The 18,853-nt window shown below is 34.5% G+C and overlaps 1 protein-coding gene across 2 annotated transcripts in view; it reads left to right on the forward strand.

Annotated features, from left to right (window-relative positions):
• The window catches only part of Prp19 (pre-mRNA processing factor 19), a 71,398-nt gene extending 52,799 nt beyond the window's left edge, over nucleotides 1-18,599 (forward strand). For both annotated transcript variants that reach the window (XM_090373786.1, XM_090373785.1), the window contains exons 10-13: nucleotides 2,638-2,863; nucleotides 4,679-4,935; nucleotides 13,647-13,708; nucleotides 17,920-18,599. In XM_090373786.1, the coding sequence (XP_090229912.1) occupies nucleotides 2,638-2,863; nucleotides 4,679-4,935; nucleotides 13,647-13,708; nucleotides 17,920-18,061 (687 nt within the window). In that variant the 3' untranslated portion in view covers nucleotides 18,062-18,599. The remainder of the gene's footprint in view (nucleotides 1-2,637; nucleotides 2,864-4,678; nucleotides 4,936-13,646; nucleotides 13,709-17,919) is intronic.
• The last annotated feature ends 254 nt before the right edge of the window (nucleotides 18,600-18,853 follow it).

The raw sequence follows: 18,853 nt of genomic DNA on the forward strand, positions 1-18,853 counted from the left end.
CTGGTGCTTTCTTGGCATCAAGACTGTTGAAAATTCTTTTGACATCCTTTTGATGGAAGACCACAGGAAGCATTGAATGGATTATTACTGGGAATGGTAGGAGGTAGTTTACCAAGTTCATCAATACATAAGTTGGAAGAAAAGTAGGATGCTAGCAGATCAGCTTTATCTTTAGCTGAGGTGGCAATGGAACTGACCAGTTTTGATATAGATGGGCAAAAGTTGCAGCCAATATCTTTTACAAGAGACCAGAATGCTTGACTACCATTTGGACAAGAAGCAAGTTTGCTACTTGCCTGTTCAAAATCTAGTGTGGACTGATTTACAATACAGGCAGTTCCTGGGTGTATGAGGTTTTTTTTTTTTTCAAGTATCAACAAAATCGAAAAAATGAACATTAATTTCAAAAAATCAATGTTAAACATTCATAAATATCACATTTCAAACCACACTCATAGCTATACAATACAGTATACCCCACTTTATGGTATTAATCCGTTCCAGAGACACCATCACATCAGGCGCCTCTGTGGGCAGGAGCAGCAGTGCGTAGCACACGCTACTTGATTAAAACGGGGTTCGAGCCCATGCCCACCAAATACAGAGGATGCAGAAAGGTCAGGGAATGACCACCGCATATCCCCGGAGCAATATGGCCTTAGTTGCTAATGCTCCTAAAAACCAAATAACAAACAAACCATTATATCATGAAAATATTGTAATGTGAACCCAATAACACATTGTTTTTTGGTAATTCATTCCACGACCTCGGAAGTTGAAATTTTTGCTATATAACTCTCTAAAAGGTCGTTTTTATAGTGTAAATTGTATTAGTTACCAATTCAAATCATTAAAAAGCACTACACTTTCATCATTATCATATGTTCTGTTATAAGAACCAGTTTGAATGGCTTTGTGATATTTTTCTAAAGCACATTTCTGGCGGTCACGACCATAAAACAATTTGTAATTTCTGGTTTATTGGGCTTTTCTGTTAGTGCAATCAATTATAAATGGGTTGTAAACTCTATGTTATTGCATTTGCGAAAATACCAATAGCCGGGATTGTTTGGTTTTTTATGTTATTATGGTGAAATGTGTTTCCCCTTTACTGAAATCTTCAATCGTATAAAAAACAAATAAATTTTCAGAATCTTCTCTTTATTCCTTTTTTTTTTTAAAGCTTCATAAACTTGTTACTCTGCGCAAGTCGTGTTAGTTGCAATTTGTGTGTTCCGTTAAAAAAATGCTTATGCATACTATTGAAATTTATAAAGAAAAGAGGTTATCTTGGAAACAAATGCCTCTTGAAGCATTTCTAAAGAACACAACTGCTTGTGCAACAAACTGAGAGTGCCGAGCCAATAATGAGTGATCAACGAGTGTGCATTTAGTCGATGATGATGAAAAATAAACATTCTTTAACATTTGTAAGTCATAAATAGTTTCTTTATTATTATAATTTGCTTGATTTTACAGGCTACGTTTTCATTTCTTTGGATAAATCAATCATTGTTTAAACATAAACTAATTAGCTAACTAATTTCATTGTTGAGAACGTAACCCCTATTTTTAACTTTTATGTCTATGGAAAAAATATTCCCACTTTATAAGTTTTTCGCTTTACGAGCACACACTAGGAATGAATTAACTCGTAAAGTTAGGAACTACCTGTAGTTGCAGGTTTTGGTTTAACTGCTTTACAATAGTTGCAACTTTTGGTTTAGGCAAAAAATAAAGCTGGAGATTTGAATGCAAGCCAGTTGTGATATGTAACATTCTTATCTTGAACAGCCTTAGCACATTTATTGGAAAACCAAGGTTTAGATAAAGGATGAGATTTTAAGGTAGAGTGTGGAATAAAGGATTTCATCCCTTCAAGAATAATTTCACTCTTGCAATTTGAGCAATGTTGACATCAGAAGATCTGGAACAGTAATCTGACCACGAAAAAGAAGAAAAGAAATCTCGCAGGTCATCTCATTTTGCATTCTTGTAATGCCAAACAACACAGTGTTGGGAATAGCCATGAGATAAAGGCTCCATTGGAGAAGAGACAATCACCAAGTTGTGATCTGAGGCACCTAAAGGACCACTCACTTCGACTGTATACTTAGAAGGGTTGTTTGTGAGAAAAAGATCAAGTGTATTGACCATGTGGTTAGGGTTGTCTGGTAGGTAAATGAACAATCTGTGAGGTGACTAGTAATTACAAAAGCCTCATCATATTATCGACCAGCTGCATCCGTGTGACCAGAAAACGAAAGTCAGCTCGCATTGTGAACATTAAAATCTCAAAGGAAAATTACCTTATTGATAGGAAAGTTGGACTGGAGAAAGTCAAGTTTCAAAATGAGGAAATCAGAGTTCCAAGTGATTAGTGGAGTTGGGAGAGAGATAGAGAGAACAGATGAATTTGACAGAAGGTGGTAGAGATTTTAAGATTTTATTGTTTATGATAACAAAAGTAATCAAAGGTCATTTCATTTTGAAATGAAACGAGTCCAGGTTTAACATTGCATTTCATTTTATTTAAGATGATTATTACATTTTTTATATATGGTCCTTTTTTTAAAAATGAATTAAATAAGAATTTAAAAGGAAAAGAAAATAAAGATGATTTATTTCTTTTTATAGGAAACAGTAATTACAGCCTCTCCAGATGCTCATATCCGTATCTGGCACGTGCCAACATCACAGACTATTCAAGCTATTAGAGCCCATGAAGGTCCAGTCACTGGACTCAGTCTTCACGCCACTGGTGATTATCTGCTTAGTACCTCTACTGACGAACAGTGGGCATTTTCAGACTTGCGAACTGGACGAGTACTGACCAAAGTTGGAGATACAGCCACTCCACATAGTAAGTCTTTGTTAATTATTAATGTGCTTTTCTCATGCTTTATAATATTATTTTTGAATAGCTAACCATAAAAATACAGCTGCTTATATATAGTTATTATAACAGCAATTTTCATATTGGTCATATAATTTAAGTACAGCCACTCCCTGGCTTACATAACACTCGACTTTACATAAGATTTTTTACCGGCTGGTGCAAACTTAAAAAAATCATGGAAATGTATTTTGCCTCACGTAGGAATAAATGGAGGTATCATGAAAATATCGTAATGTGAACCTAATAACACGCTGTGGTTTTTTTTTTTTTTTTTTGGTAATTTGTTCCAAGACCACGAAAGTTGAAATTTCGCTATATAACTAAGCTATTTATCTCTCTAAAACGTCATTTTTATAATGGAAATTGCACTACAGTTTCATCATTATCATACATTCAGTTATAAGAATCAATTTTAAACATTTTTGTGATATTTTTCTAAAACACATTTCTGGAGGTCACTACCATAAAACAATTTGTACTTTCCTGTTTATTGAGCTTTTCTGTTAGTGCAATCTATTTTAAGTGGGTAGTAAACTCGATCTTATTGCATTTGTGATAATACCAATAGCTGGAATTCTTTGGGTTTTTACATTACGGTATTATGGTGAAATGAATTCCTCTTCACTGAAATCTTCAATCATATAAAAAACATAAATAAATTTTCAGAATCTTCTCTTCGTTCTTATGTACTTATTACGATGGTGAAGAGAAAGGGACCAACGGAAAGTGCAAGTGCTGGCAGTGCCAGGAAACAAAACAAAATGATTTAGAAATGAAGATAATTAATTAAGAAGTATGAAGCATGACAAAGTTTGTCATCTATTGCACGGAATTAGGCCTCGCTGCTTCAACAGTGAATACTATTTTAAGGGACAGTGCATGTATAAAAGAACCAATGCATTTAAGATCAACAGTGATCACAAAACAGTGTTCAGGTGCTATATCGAAGATGGAAAAGCCATTAATAATATGGATGGAAAATCAGATTCAGAAACAAGTGCCCGTGAGTCTAATGGCCATTCAAGCAAAAGAAAGAAGTATTTATGAAGATATAAAGATAATTACGGCAAACCCCAAGCCAAGTTTGTGGCAAGCAACGGGTGGTTTAATAGGTTCAAGCATCGTGCTGGTTTCGAAAACATTAAAGTATGCGGTGAAGTTGCCAGTGCTGATTTTGCAGCTGCAGAAAAATTTTGTAATGTTTTGGAAAAAAACCCTTCTAAATCTCTACATCCTTAAACTTCTGCAGCGGCATGCTTATCAGCTGGAGAGTTAATTCTGGCAATGATGCTCAAAAGGTAAAACTTGCTGACGTTATGCTTGTCTCTTTCTGTAATTTTATAATTTTGAAATTTTTGTACACTTTTGTAATTTTTTCTGTGCATGAGATAAAAAAATTTAATAAATAATTCTATTTACATGTTCGTCAAACATTTCTTTTTTGCTTCAATCAAATTTGCGAGTACTGCATAAGCATTTGGGGAAATTCCGACTTACATTCCGAGTTCTGCAGAACACAACCCTTACGTAAGTCGAGGAGTGGCTGTATTGGTTTTAATGTTTCTCCAAAGAAATAATTGATTACCTTTAATTGATATTTTATTAAGATAGCACTTAAATTGTGGTATTTTTGCAGAAAGATTTCTGCAACAATACTGTAATCAGATTGAATCTGTTTGTAACTAAAAAAAATTTAGTACTAATATTGCATCAGTTATGCTTTATTTATTTATTGATTTTATTTATGTGTACTTATTTGTGTTTATTTGTTTGTTTTAGCATTGACTACAGCACAGTTTCACCCTGATGGTCTGATATTTGGTACTGGTACTTCAGATTCTCTTATCAAAATCTGGGATTTAAAGGAGAGAGCGAATGTGGCAAACTTTCCAGGTCACTCCGGTCCGATTTCTGCAATTGCATTTTCTGAGAATGGTTACTACCTTGCTACTTCTGCTGATGACTCAGTAGTGAAACTGTGGGATTTAAGGAAACTTAAAAACTTTAAAACAATAACATTAGATGAAGGATATGAGGTAAGAAAGTTTTTTTGTATATGCTAGTGAAAGAGAATGAACTAGAAAGAATTACTTTGTGTTATGTAAAAATTGTTTTATAGTTTCTGTATGATAAATGGTTAGGTAGCAATTAAATTTTATATTTTGAATATTTCAAGAGCAGTTTGCAGCTGCACATAAGCTTTTGCAGTTAGACATAAGCATTGGTTTGTGCTAATACTGCCACAATAAAACTTACCTGTTTGTGGGGAAGTTTTTATGCAAAAATAAATTTGTCAGGAATATTTTTACTAGTCACGTAAAAGTTGTTTTACTTCCCAAAGTTATAAAAAGATGATTATGTTCTTCATACAAAAATAGTTCTTTATGAAAATGATAATGTAAATCATTACACTAAAAAAAAAGTGAGAAATATATCAGTGGCAGTACATGTTAATTCAATATTGAATTATTTGAAACATGATGTATTTTAAAGTCAATACTATCTATGACTTGACAACATTGTAGGGTTTTATATGCATTTTAGTATGATATATTCGAAATACATTTAGAGTGAAATTTAAAATCCGAATTGGTCCTACAGGTACCACAGCTTGTGAATAGCATATTTAATTCAAAAAGATTGCCACAACTAACAATAGGCAAATCATTGTAATGAAACTGAATGGAGCTATAACAAAATTTACCAGTGTAATGCATCTAGTACTGTTATACAGTATATGGAACCTTTAAATTTTACATTTCTGTTTCACCCCCAATGAACTGCCTGTGGAATCATGAGGAGTCATGAACTGTAACTTAAATTACAGATGCATATTTTGTGTCTACAGTGCTGGGGGGGAACACTGATAGCTAATGATACAAAATGCATGATTTCCCATTAAGTGCTGTACATACTTGAAAGTACCACATGTATATGCTCAATTTGAGAAAGACAATGACTGTTCTTCAAGGAAAAAATACTTTTGCATTTGGTATATTGAAAAAAAAAAAAAAAAAAAAAATTCACAGGGAAGTACAGCAATACCCCACATAACACTGATAATTGGTACTGAAACTGCTCTGTGTTATGTGAAACCATACTGATTGAGGTATAATTATAATTGGTTTTAATTGAATGTGTACCAGAGAAACGGTATAAACAAATTATAATAAATCTATAAACAATTTGCACTTGATAGCCAAATTAAAAGGATTTGAAATAAAAAAAATATTGCAAAAATTTTTTTTAATGAAGTAACATCATGAGAGATGAGAAAAAAGCTTTATTGTTTATTTAGGTATTTCAATGGCGAAGTCGTCTCTTCTTTTTCTCTGCATACACGTCTTTCTAGTATCAGATCCCATCTTGTAAAATTTGCCATATCTTGATGCTACGTTCAACTTTCGGATCTCCATTCATAATTGCCTCACAGGCCATGTCAACCCCTTGAAAAACTTTATCCAATTCTTTTGATGCCACTTCAGAATTGTTTTCCTCTTCTTCTTATGCAGTTTGCTTATCAATTTCAATGAGAGTTGCATCATCTAAGTCATTTGCATGTGAATCAGTTCAGTCATGTACATTGCCAGTGTCCATCCAAAGTTTTGAATCCCAAGTCTTTTCTGATCTTCAATGTTTTTGGCAATTGTCTGAACTTGCCATTCAAAACCAGTGAAATCATTTGCCAACTGGGGCAAAACATGCTGCCGAACAGAACATATGTTGTTGGCAGTGATTTCTAGCCAAGATGCAGATATATTTTGATCGCATTCCTGATGTTATAATTTTTCAAAAATTTTTGTAAAGATGATGATCCCACTCCTGTTGAAGCTTCAGTCACTTGGGAAAAAATTTGCTGCAGATAATACAGCTTGATCCATGGGTTGTAAGAGAAATGTTGTGTTAGGTGGAAGAAAGCATATTTTTATAATTTCAGGTGGATTGCCTGGTGTATTTTTTAAAAGCAACAAAATTTTCAACTCCATTCCTTCATCTTTGCAATAATGTTCAACCATCGGACAGAAATAATTTGTGAACCATTCTGTAATTCTCTTGTAATCCATGCTTTCTTATTGGATCGCCAAATTACGAGTAATCTGTTTTTTTATGCAACCCTTTAGAGCTCTTGGGGGTTTCTGCTCTGACCATGAATAGAGGCTTCAATTTAAAATCCCCAGATGAGTTTCCACCCAACAAAAGTGTTAAACAATCTTTTGATGCTTTATATCCAGGTTGGGCCTTTTCATTTTCAGCCAAAAAAAGTTCATGAGGGCATTTTTTTTCAGAGCATATTCATAATAACTGCACAATCATTATTAAAAATATAAATAGTGTTATGTTATATTGAAATAATGATGTAAATAAATAAAATGATACAATTCCACCAGATAAAACTAATAAAAAGGTAACTGTCTGTACAATAAAATATGAAATTTTAAACTGCAAAGAATTATTTACAATAAAACAATGTAGATAAAACACAGTATGATAAAAGCGCTAAAACAATGTAGCTTTCAGAGACATCCTCCTCCTTTTTCAACAGTTCAGTTTTGACATTGAAAATTTGTTCATCCTCATAGCCACCTTCTTAAATTATCTTTCAATTCACTGGGAAATCTTTCAGCAGCATCTTTGTTTGCACATTCACCTGAGATACGAACATTGTGAAGCCCAACATGGTTTTTAAATCGGGAAAAACCAACCACAACTGGCTGTAAATACTTTAGTCTCCTCCTCTTCTTTTTCCTTCAGCATGTTATAAAGGCTCATGGCTTTTGCTTGAATGATGTTTTGATTCAAAGGAATTCTCTTTTGATTACGATCTTCTATCCATATTAATAAAAGATGTTCCATGTTAATCAGTAGTGAACTTCTTTGCTTAGTTGTCACTTTCGTCATGTAAGATGCTGTAGAAATTCCCTGCTCTTTATACCGATCCTTCTTTCAAATAATCATTTGCACTGATTCTTCATTCATTCCATTTTCCCGTGAGATTTTAGCATACAATGCACCAACTTTATGGCACTTGATAATATCAAGTTTTTTTTTCTAATGCAAGCCATTTACATTTAATAGCGCCACTGCTTTCATTACTTTTCCTTTTTTTGACGCATCGTTTCGTCAGGATGGAACACTGGACTGCCTGCGGAGAGCTATTGGCACATGTGCATGTGAGACAATAGAGTTGGCACCACAGCATATATGCATGCATACCTAGGCTATGACAATTTAGCATATATGTAGAGTATGTGTCTAGGTTATTATTGTAAATTTGACTTAAACTTAGTCATAAAGTTAATTGCTTCCTCTGAAAACTAATAAATTTATTATAAGTTAAGATACAAAAATATAAACAAACAGGAGCTTTTGGACTGATGGAACATTATAGTCATAAAGCAATAAACTTTACGACTATTATGGAACCCGATACCAAAGGCCTTTTCACAGACTTAAACTTAATTGAAAACCATGTTATAGTGAAACCCATGCAGTTTGAAGCCATGCTAAGGTTTCAAATTCATATACATGTATTGCTGTATATGAAATATTTTTCAGTTTTCTGCATGTAATAACAGTTTGCAGAGGTTAATTTTTGTTGCCATAACAGTCATGCAGCTTGATATATATGAGCTGTACATTAAAACAAGCAAAGTATAAAGTTATAGAATTCTTATAGTACCGTGATAATAGACTAAATATAAAAATAGCGAAATGCTTAAAGTGCAGTACTCACCTTGAATTATAATCTGCGATAGTTTTATGAAAAGACTGGTGGCTAAATATAAGGTGGAATGGTTAAGTTAATGCATTAAGGTGGGATGAGATTTAATTTAAAGGAATTTTAAAATAAGCACAAGGAAGCAGAAGTGCACTACTCTGTCCCTGGTTGTCATAAAGTAGAAAATAGTTAATCTGGAACATAAAAGAATTGATAATGCCAATAGTTGTGACAACAGACCTTCGTTGAGTTATAACGTCTTCAGTTGGCGGTGTTAAGTGAGAAGTAACGCGTGTTGTGTTTTAAGGAATTTTCTATCCTCGCTGTTTACCAAACTAAGTACAAAGATTTTCAGAAAAATACACATACAGGCAAATACCTACATTTTGCTTCGCACCACCCCCTCTGCACAAAAAAAAGCGGTTTTATACAACCAAATACATAATGCCCTCAAATATAGCACCTCACAAAATAACCAATGAACTTCAGTACCTCACAGAAAAATTTACAGCTAGGAACTACCCAACCAAACTCATTCAATGCACTATTTCCACCGCCAAAAGTAAAATTAACAATCCACCAAAACCCACCACCAACGCAAATATACGCATCATCCTCCCATACCATAATGAACTTGCCAGACAATTCCGCCATGTGTTTACAGGTACTGATATCTCCCTTATTTTTTCAGCTTATAATAAACTCGGGTCCTTATTCAACACTTACAAAAACACACACAAATACCCAACCAACGATTTGAACAATATAATTTACTTGATTAAATGTCAACCAAATTGCGATGCCTGTTATATTGGTAGTACTACTACCAAGTTTGGTTCTACCAAAACCTCCAACATTCGCGCATACTACCACTATAATAGTCTTAGATCGGGACAAGCTAGTACAGAACTCACAATTCATGCTCAAACCCACAATCACCCTCCTTTAATTGACTCCGCTATCACCATTATAAGACTTAAACCAGCCACAAAATTCTTCAATATGAAGCCCTCATTATCGAATGGTTTTGACACAATACTAATCTCAACATCCTTAACGCAAAACTTCCCTTTCACCTTTCCTCGGCTTGGAATCTCTCACATCTGAGATTCCCACGTGTTCTAAAGAGCATAACGAGAGTATAGAAAATCCCTTAAAATACAACACGCGTTACTTCTCACTTAACACCGCCAACTGAAGACTTTATAACTTAACGAAAGTCTGTTGTCACGACTATTGGCATTATCAATTCTTTTATGTTCCAGATTAACTATTTTATACTTTATGACAACCAGGGACGGAGTAGTGCACTTCTGCTTCTTTGCGCTTATTTTAAAATTCCGTTAAATTAAATCTCATCCGACCTTAATGCATTAACTTAACCATTCCACCTTATATTTAGCCATCAGTCTTTTCATAAAACTATTGCAGATTATATTCAAGGTGAGTACGCACTTTAAGCATTTCGCTATTTTTATATTTAAACAAGCATTATGTTTATTGTGTATATACTTTCTAAAGAGAGAGCATCCATGTTTTTTTAAAAAAAGGATGGCATTTCTCTCTTCTACCACTGCCACTCATTTATTAAAATTTGTAAAAACACTAATTACTCTTGCTAATTACAGCTAGCGCCTGTGTAAACTGATGACCAGTTTTACATTACTTTAGAGGAACTGAGAGAGGGAAGGGAGAGAGAGAGAGAATGCCCTGTGTGTAACTACACCTGAAAGAATGTGAATGATATGAACTTCAGAAAAACTGGATGGCTATCATTACAAGTCTAATGCTTCTAGTTTCATTTATCTGCAATTCCAAGTTTCACGCATTCACATTCATATCATTTCAGATTGGCTTGCTACATGATATATGTAAAAATACATGAGCTATATATGTAGTGTTGACTGTCTCTAAGAAAATGTCATTTGGACTCTTTATGCATAGTCTCATGATAATTTATATTTTTTAATGGCATTGATGATGACAGGTTTAATGTCAAACTTTGTTGATAATTTATGGCAAAATTTTATGTTATACTAAATGTTTTTTTAATTATTTATTTTTTCAGCTGATGTTAAGGACCAAGCTTTAGAAAATTGAACTTCACTATCAAATCTGAAAAATTGACAAATGGAATGTGAAACAGACAATACAGGTATCTGTATCTTCTACACCACAAGCTAACAGATGATATAGCAGATACACAACGGTGAGAGTTGAAAGAAATCAGAACTGAAGAAATGATTGAGAGTCCCATGCTAACGTTATCATGGAGCTTTTGCTAGTACCTAGCAAAAATCCCACAATAGTATTACATATTGTCAGGAGACTGGTGGCCTGTCAGTTTAAACTGCTGTATCACTTGCACTTTGTAAGGATATAAACTAAGATTCTTCCTAACAGTTGCATGCAGTTTCCCGCAATGCCTAATTCTTGGAACTAATGCTTACCAAATGTTTTGGACATAATAAGACTACTATCTTCGCTCTTTCAGTCATTCCTTCAGTTCTGTTCTTACTGATTCTTTCACCCGAATATGTTTGCATCTGCTTCACTGCTTGTCCCACAAGAATTTAAGTGGAATTTACTGAATTTCTTGTGGACATTCCACTAAACTTTTCCAGAAACTTTCAGCAATTGTTATAGAGCAGTTATTGGTGAAATAAGCTCTGTAATAGCAGCTTTGTGTTCTCCCATGTCATTTGCCAATTTTTAAGTTTGATTGGAGGAGTTCTGTTTTCTAAAGCTTACTCCCCTTAACAACACCTAAAAAATAAAGAAGTGTTAATTTTTAAAATAAACACATCTATGAATTATCTGTAATGATTAAAAATTTAATAATAAAACATTGGGTAGTCATTACTGGATGATTAGAATTGGAGATTGAAAGGACTTGAGACTGTCTAAAGGTCACAGAGCTATTCAAATGGGCATTGATATCATAAGTTTATTTTGCATTAACTGTGGCTTTGCATTTCAGTCCAAATTAGTATTATGTTAAATTAGATTTCTTTACTGCTTAATTAGATGTAAGTATTACAAACACTATTGTAACTTAACTTGATATCTCTCTGTTTGTATAATCTGAATTATTAACCACAGTTATAAGGAGATATGGTTGCTATGGTTCACCCTATGAAGTGAGGTTAAAAAGCAGCATGTTGATACCAGTTAATTAATTTAATTTTGAATAAACATTTGTGATGATATTGTGGTTATTGATCAGGTAATTTGGTAGTAAGTTCAAGTTACTTGTTTATTATTTTGAGTTAATTACAGTATTATATAGAAATCAGAACTGAAGAAATGGTTGAACAGAATTTTCATATTTATGGGGTGAACACAGTGAATATATTCTTGTATTCAATGAACAGAGCCTTTCTTTTCCTTATTCTTTATTAGTTTGCTGCAAATGTCTTTTAGGCATTTGTAGCCAGTGTTTTTTTAAGGCTACTTCATGTTTTCTATTATGCTTTGTCTAAATTTTAATGAATAATTTTAAAATACAAAGGGATTTGGAGCAAACGTGTTTATCAAATTATTCTTCACAAAATAGGTTTCAGACTAGTAAGGTAGCCTGAAGTTATTATTACAGACTTGCCTAATATATTAGCAAGACTGTAAAAATGTTATACAAAGGGTACTAGGAAAGTTTTGCAATATGACGCAACAATGAATCACAGGAAGCTGCTTGTTGCTGCATGTTGAGACATGTTCATACGTGCATAGTAGCCGCCGCGCCAAGTCGATGGGCTCAGTTATTCATTAGTAGTGAGAGTGTAAAGTGCTTGCGATGGCATCGTGGTCACGAAATGAGATAAGGACAGTTTTGTGGTATAATTTCGTGCGTGGTTTAACCATAGACCAGTGCTTAGAAGAAATGACTCTTGCACTAGATGATGATTGTCCACATCATACAACGATATTCAGGTGGTATAGAGAATTCCAAAGGGGAAATTTCACTCTGGACGATTCTGAGAGGCCGGGAAGGCCACGAACGTCAGTTACGGAGGAAAACGTTACTGCTGTGAGGAAAACGCTTGACGAAAACAGGCGAGTGACCTACCAACAGATAGAGGATACTTTGGGCCTAAATGCACCAGCAATTCGTTCGATTCTGCAAGATCATTTGCACGCAAAGAAACTTTGTTCTCTCTGGGTGCCGCATCAACTGACTGAAGAGCAGATGACACGACGTGTGACTTGGTGCCGGGTGATGTTAAAAAAGTTTGATAAGGGACAATCTCGGTATGTGAACAACATCATGACAGGTGACAAGACTTGGCTGTACTATTACGATCTGCCGACCAAGGCTCAAAACAAAGTTTGGGTCTTTGATGATGACGACACACCCGTAATTGTCAGAAAATCCCGATCTGTAAAGAAGAAAATGATAGCTGTATTTTTCAAATCGAGTGGAATTGTGGAACGTGTCGTTTTGGACACGCAGAAGACAGTCACAGCTAAGTGGTATACTGAACAATGCCTGCCTAAAGTTATTGGATCTATGAAGAACCTGCGGCCAAAGTCAAGAATGGACACCTGGTACCTCCATCACGATAATGCTCCAGCTGACCGCGCCAAAGCCTGCACCAAATATTTGACCACGACAGGACTGAAACTTCTCGAGCACCCTCCCTACAGTTCAGACCGTGCTCCCTGCGACTTTGCACTGTTCCCGCATGTGAAAATGAAGCTAAAAGGGAGGCGGTTTTCCAGTGATGAGGACCTTCTACGGGCTTGGGACAACAAGTGTGCTTTACTCCCTAGTGAAACTTGGCAGAACTGGTTTAAAGATTGGTTTCGGAGGATGGAGAGGTGTATTGAATGTAGAGGAAATTACTTTGAAAAAATTAAATAAACAAAGCTGTATTGCAAAACTTTCCTAGTACCCTTTGTACAGTTACCAGTGGTCATATTAAATTAACTAATAAGTGAATAACTGAAAGAAATATATATATATAAAATTCTCATCCATATTTATTAACTCTTGTTTGTATAATTTTACAATTCTTGGTTTGTTTATAGGTAAAAGATTTGTGTTTTGATCAGAGTGGAACGTACCTTGCAGTAGCAGGAACAGATGTAAGGTAAGAACTTATACTAAAATTCCTTTTTCTTTCCTTCAAATTATTTGGTGTTCATTTGCTTTAATAAGAATCAGATGCATATCACTATGTAGCAGATTTTCAGAAAGGTTATTTCTCTGCATTTCTTGGTGCTCCTTTATGAATCTGGGTATGGTTATTCTGAATATAATCTTAGTTTTTGCATAGCATTAATGGTATACCAGAAATGAAATGAAAGAAAAGTCAATATGCATTATTACTAAATCACATTTATTAAATGTTAACTTGTGTACAGAATACATTATTAATATTTTCACAAATAAATAGCAAGCTAAAAAATCACAAATTAAAAAGCAGTAACCCTCCTAAAATTATTCAAAAAAAAATTTGTTAGTGCACATTTGAACTTTTTTTTTTTTTTTTTTTTTGCGGTCAGTATGATTATCCTGAATCAAGAATCAAACGTAGTCCTCTGCCTTAGCTTTGTACCACCTTTCCTGGTACTTTTCCATTCATTGTGTGTTCTGGTGGAATCTCTCCATACTCTTCAATAACATTACCCATATTTGGTGTGAAAAAAATCCATGTGTGAGTGCAAGTAATGGAGCTTTATAGACGTTCTGCATCCTATTTTTCTGTAATTTTCAATCAGCTTGTTAACTATTTCTTTGTAATTTTCATTCTTAATGTTATCAAAGAAAGCCATTCAGTAGAAGGCAAAACAGCCAAGAAGCATTTTTACTAAGCATCAGTCTTTTCATTTTTTCCACCATTTCTTGTGAAGTTAGCTAGCTTCTGCGTAACTTGTAGACCAATTGTGTGCCACCTTTCACTTTTGCATCAGATAATTTTGGAAGCAGATTTTATACACCTGAAAGCATAAGCTTGAGGAATTAATGCTTTAACAAATTGTCTGACCAGTCTCAACAGGAGCTGGAGTGGTGGAAGTTTTTTCTTGGAACCAAGGGATTGTTTACTACATTGTGTGTACCAGGCTGCAACTCAATTCTGGTTGACCTTCTCCTGCAATGCTGATCTACTGCCCCGATGTCTCAGAGCTAGAGAAGGCAAAAGTTACTTACCCAGAAGTAACCCCAGCATCTGGAAGTCTCTACAGACATTCCATTTACATTGGTCATACCCAATCTTCTGTAACATGTGCTACACATTTCCATAATGTGTTTTAATATGAACTGAGTGTGCATCAGGAACTGATGCACACTCAGTGGCCCATGTTGGAGGCACTGATGCATACTCAGCAGCCCATGTTGGAGGCAGAACAGGCATGAGGGATGTTAATACAGTTGGAGAAGGGCAGAGACCCAATTTGCGGCAGATCTACATCTTTCCTAAAGTGAGGCCTCCTGTTAATGTACCATATAATGAGAGCATTTTATAACAAACTGGCTTCTTGTGAAATTGGAGTCAAACTAGGTGAGTAGAAAGCCAAACTCCATAAACTAAACTGTAAAGGTAGACTGATTGAAATGCCTCTGAAAAATTTATGTCTTGAAGTGTTACATCCAGAGTCTGTGGGTGTCCTATAGGATGGCCAGGCATATAGCGTTGGACTCCTCTTTAACAAATACAGAGATACATGGATATGGATTGAAAAATGTGATATTAACACTTAATTTCCTCTTTGTAATTTTATCATAACTCATAGGAATATATTTTTTGCTGTTTGTTCGTAAGATTTCATTTTCTTTCATCATTTCATTTCATCCTTTGTACCAGAAAATGAAATCAAGAGATTTCATTTTCTTTCATCCTTTCATGAAACCCCCAAACATGAAAGGTATTAGAACCTATAGTGCTTACTGCTGTGTATAAGTTTTAGGTTAATAAGACAGAAGATTATTTTTGATATTAGACATGAATTTCTGAAGACTAATTTTCAGGAAGTATGTTAGCATTAGTAATGGCAAATGATACTAGAAAGCAAACTCACAGCATCAGCTCAAAACACACAACACTTTCCATTTCACCTATTCATTCCCTTTAATAGTTTGTCTAGTTCTTCCTTGAATTTATTTAAGCTGTCAACTTCTGCAAAAACACATGGAAGTTTGTTCCAGCAGTCAACATCCCTCTGGCTAAAAGCAAACTTTCCCTCATCTATTCTGCAACTGTCCTTATTCAATTTGAATTTATGTATGTAGTCTAACCAAAGGAAGAATCCCATTAGCATTGACCTTGCTCAATCCATTCAAAGCCTTAAACACTTCTGTCAGATCACCTTGCAGATGCCTAGTCTCCAGATGCTGTAATTTGCAGAAGAAGCCTTTCTTGGTAAGAGGACCTTCTTCCCCTCGCCAATCTCATTGCCCTTCTCTGTAGCCCTGCATCCTTCTTAAAACGAGGCCTCCAGACTTGTGTGCAATATTCCAGATGTGGCCTGACCATTGCCTTATACACTGGGATAATCGGCTCCTTATCCCTACTAGCAAAATTCCTGTATTCCATGTTCATTGCACATGGTTATAAAAGTTAATCAACACATATTGAAGAGTGTTGTTTATAAATTTTAAATTTAAATACAATTCAGAATTCTTATTTTAAATTCATACGCATTTAAAATTTTAATTTATGTGAAGTTTGTTCTTCATGTCACGTACCAAGCTTTCAAAATTGGGGATATACTGTGATAAGGCCAACCATAAAGAATCATCTGTATGCAAGTTCATAACAGTAGAGCGATTCTTCATCTTTGTTTGTTTCAAATACGAAAGGGTTGATTTACATAGATATGTGGAACCAAAACAGGAATTTAAAAGTTCACTGCATTTTTTTTTTTTTTTTTTTTACATTTGAGTACTTTTCTCGGCAAACATATTTCCATCCTGCAGGAGCTCTCTTACCTTTCAAAGAAGCTTTACAAAGTTGCTGCATCACTATACTAAAAGCAGAAAAATTAATTATTTGAACTATCAATGCAATTGCTAATTTGAAAAATTCTGAAGGAAATTATAAAATTGATAGCATGTTGTGAATTTGAAGGCATCAAAATCGAAAGTAAGAACACATTTAAAAATTACGTTGTGACTGCAAGTTATTAAACTGCAGTTTGTTTTATCCTTAAAGGATTGGTTATTAATACAGCACTGTAATTTTTTAAATTAAATTTAAAAAAATAATGATATCATTGATGATGAGGAATTGAATGAAATTTTAAATCGTGCTGGTTTTTTAGAGATTGGTGATTTAATGCAGGCAGTTTTTTTTTTTTTTTTTTTTTTGCCCTTGCATGCCATTATATTTAGTAACATTTTCTTCACAGTGGAGGCCTTGATGATGCAGTTTTAAAATCTGTCAACATTTCTTTGGAAAGTTTATTTAATATCTTAGTTGCCCTCCCCTGACATCACTACTGTCACCAATTCTTTGAATACTGTCCACACTGTCAGAATCACTCAGATATTCAGCTAATGTGACCATGTAAACAAAGATAGGAGAAATTTACGGAAAGGCGTGGATCACTCACTTCTGCAAAAAACAGATGACTGCTTGCCAGAGTAAAGGGGCTATTCATGACAGCGATACGCCTTAATCTTCTGACTGGCTTTGAAGAGTGTATTGATTAGTGTGACTTCTCGGAATGTGGGATAAGTGGCTGCATAGGTTTTACAGGCACCACTAACATTGCAGAATGGTAATCCCTTTAACCTTAATTTGCACTTTCCAATTGCCTAAAGTCCAGAGGTGGGAAACAATGTGTACAAAGTTGTCTTTCAATCTGTTCTTTATATGGAAATTTTCTTCGTTCTATGGAATAAAGACAATTTTCTATAAAGAAGTTCATTAAACAGAGGTCTGGCTGTAATTAAATCAAAAATGAAGCAATTTTTAAATACATAACTGGTCGGGTGCACCCTTAAAATGCTGTGCTTGCCCCACCATGGTTCTGACTCTGGACACCCAATAATTGAGGATTGAATTCAGGATTTAATTTGTAAAATAAATGTTCGTTTCAACAATGGGCTTGCAAATTTTCAAAAAAAATAACAATGAGCTCTCGCAAGCTCACCATAACAGTTGGTCATTGAGAAGCGAGTTCCTTTCCTTCTGTACATTAAAACCAATAACTTATCCTCTCCTCTTTATTTTGTAACTGATGGAAAGAAACAAAAATAAATTCTTAGAAACAAAACATTGTTTTGATTTGTTTATAAGCTACTATTGCATCACTGTATATTTTACTAAAATTAAAATTTAATTTTCTATTTTTGCAGGGTATATTTGTGTAAACAGTGGGACAACTTGAAGGTGTTCGCTGATCATACAGCTTTAGCCACAGGAGTACGTTTTGGTCAACACGCTCACTTTATTTCATCAGTCAGTATGGATCGTACTTTAAAAATATATGGTGTATAAGTTTATTGTTACACATGTAGTTTTTAGGCATTTGTATATCATGTTGAAATATTTCCCTGTAAAATTATTTTGTACAACTTACAATTTTATTTTGTACTGTGAAATATTGCATAATTCCTTTAATGTGTCATCATCAGTCATCAGTTGTATTGTTTCACATTTTGTTTTACCTGAGATCAGAGCCAGTCCTTAGTGGGAGTAAAGTGAGTGTATTGCATTTGGGTAAAAAACTGAAAAGGAACCCAAATACCAACAGAGGGAATCCCCCTTTTGCTCGAAGCAAGGAGAACATGTCCCCTTGCTGTCCTCTCTCATCAATGCTTGCACTTAGACCCTGCCACCAAGCTCTAGGACTGGTCCCCTGAGATATGTTGTATGTACATATATAGATTGTTGTTGTTGTTTTATTTTTTTTCCCATTCATATGTCCTCAATTTTTATGGATGATCCTGGATATCATCTCCCATGCACTTTATTTGTGATTGTTGTATATCATATTAAATCAATTTTGGGATAAATAAACGAATACAATCATGTACATATGAGCAGCCTTGTTTAACTTCTTAAAATTGAAATTCCTTAAATTCTCTTACTCTTTAATTAAGTTTTCTTTTTAGAGGGGGTGAATTACATTGTTATTCCTTGAACATTTAAATATAACATCTGGTAATTTTTACATCTCTCAATCGGCAGTGGTGGTAGGGCATCTGTCAGGTGACCCCCTTGTTATTACTATTTAAAGGTTTGAGGTTACTTGTCTTTCCTCTCCGCCCAGTTTACTAAACATTTGTC

This window comes from Mastigoproctus giganteus, chromosome 5 (genome assembly GCF_048544385.1).
Source record: "Mastigoproctus giganteus isolate SK-2022 chromosome 5, ASM4854438v1, whole genome shotgun sequence".
In the NCBI taxonomy this organism is placed as follows: domain Eukaryota; kingdom Metazoa; phylum Arthropoda; class Arachnida; order Uropygi; family Thelyphonidae; genus Mastigoproctus; species Mastigoproctus giganteus.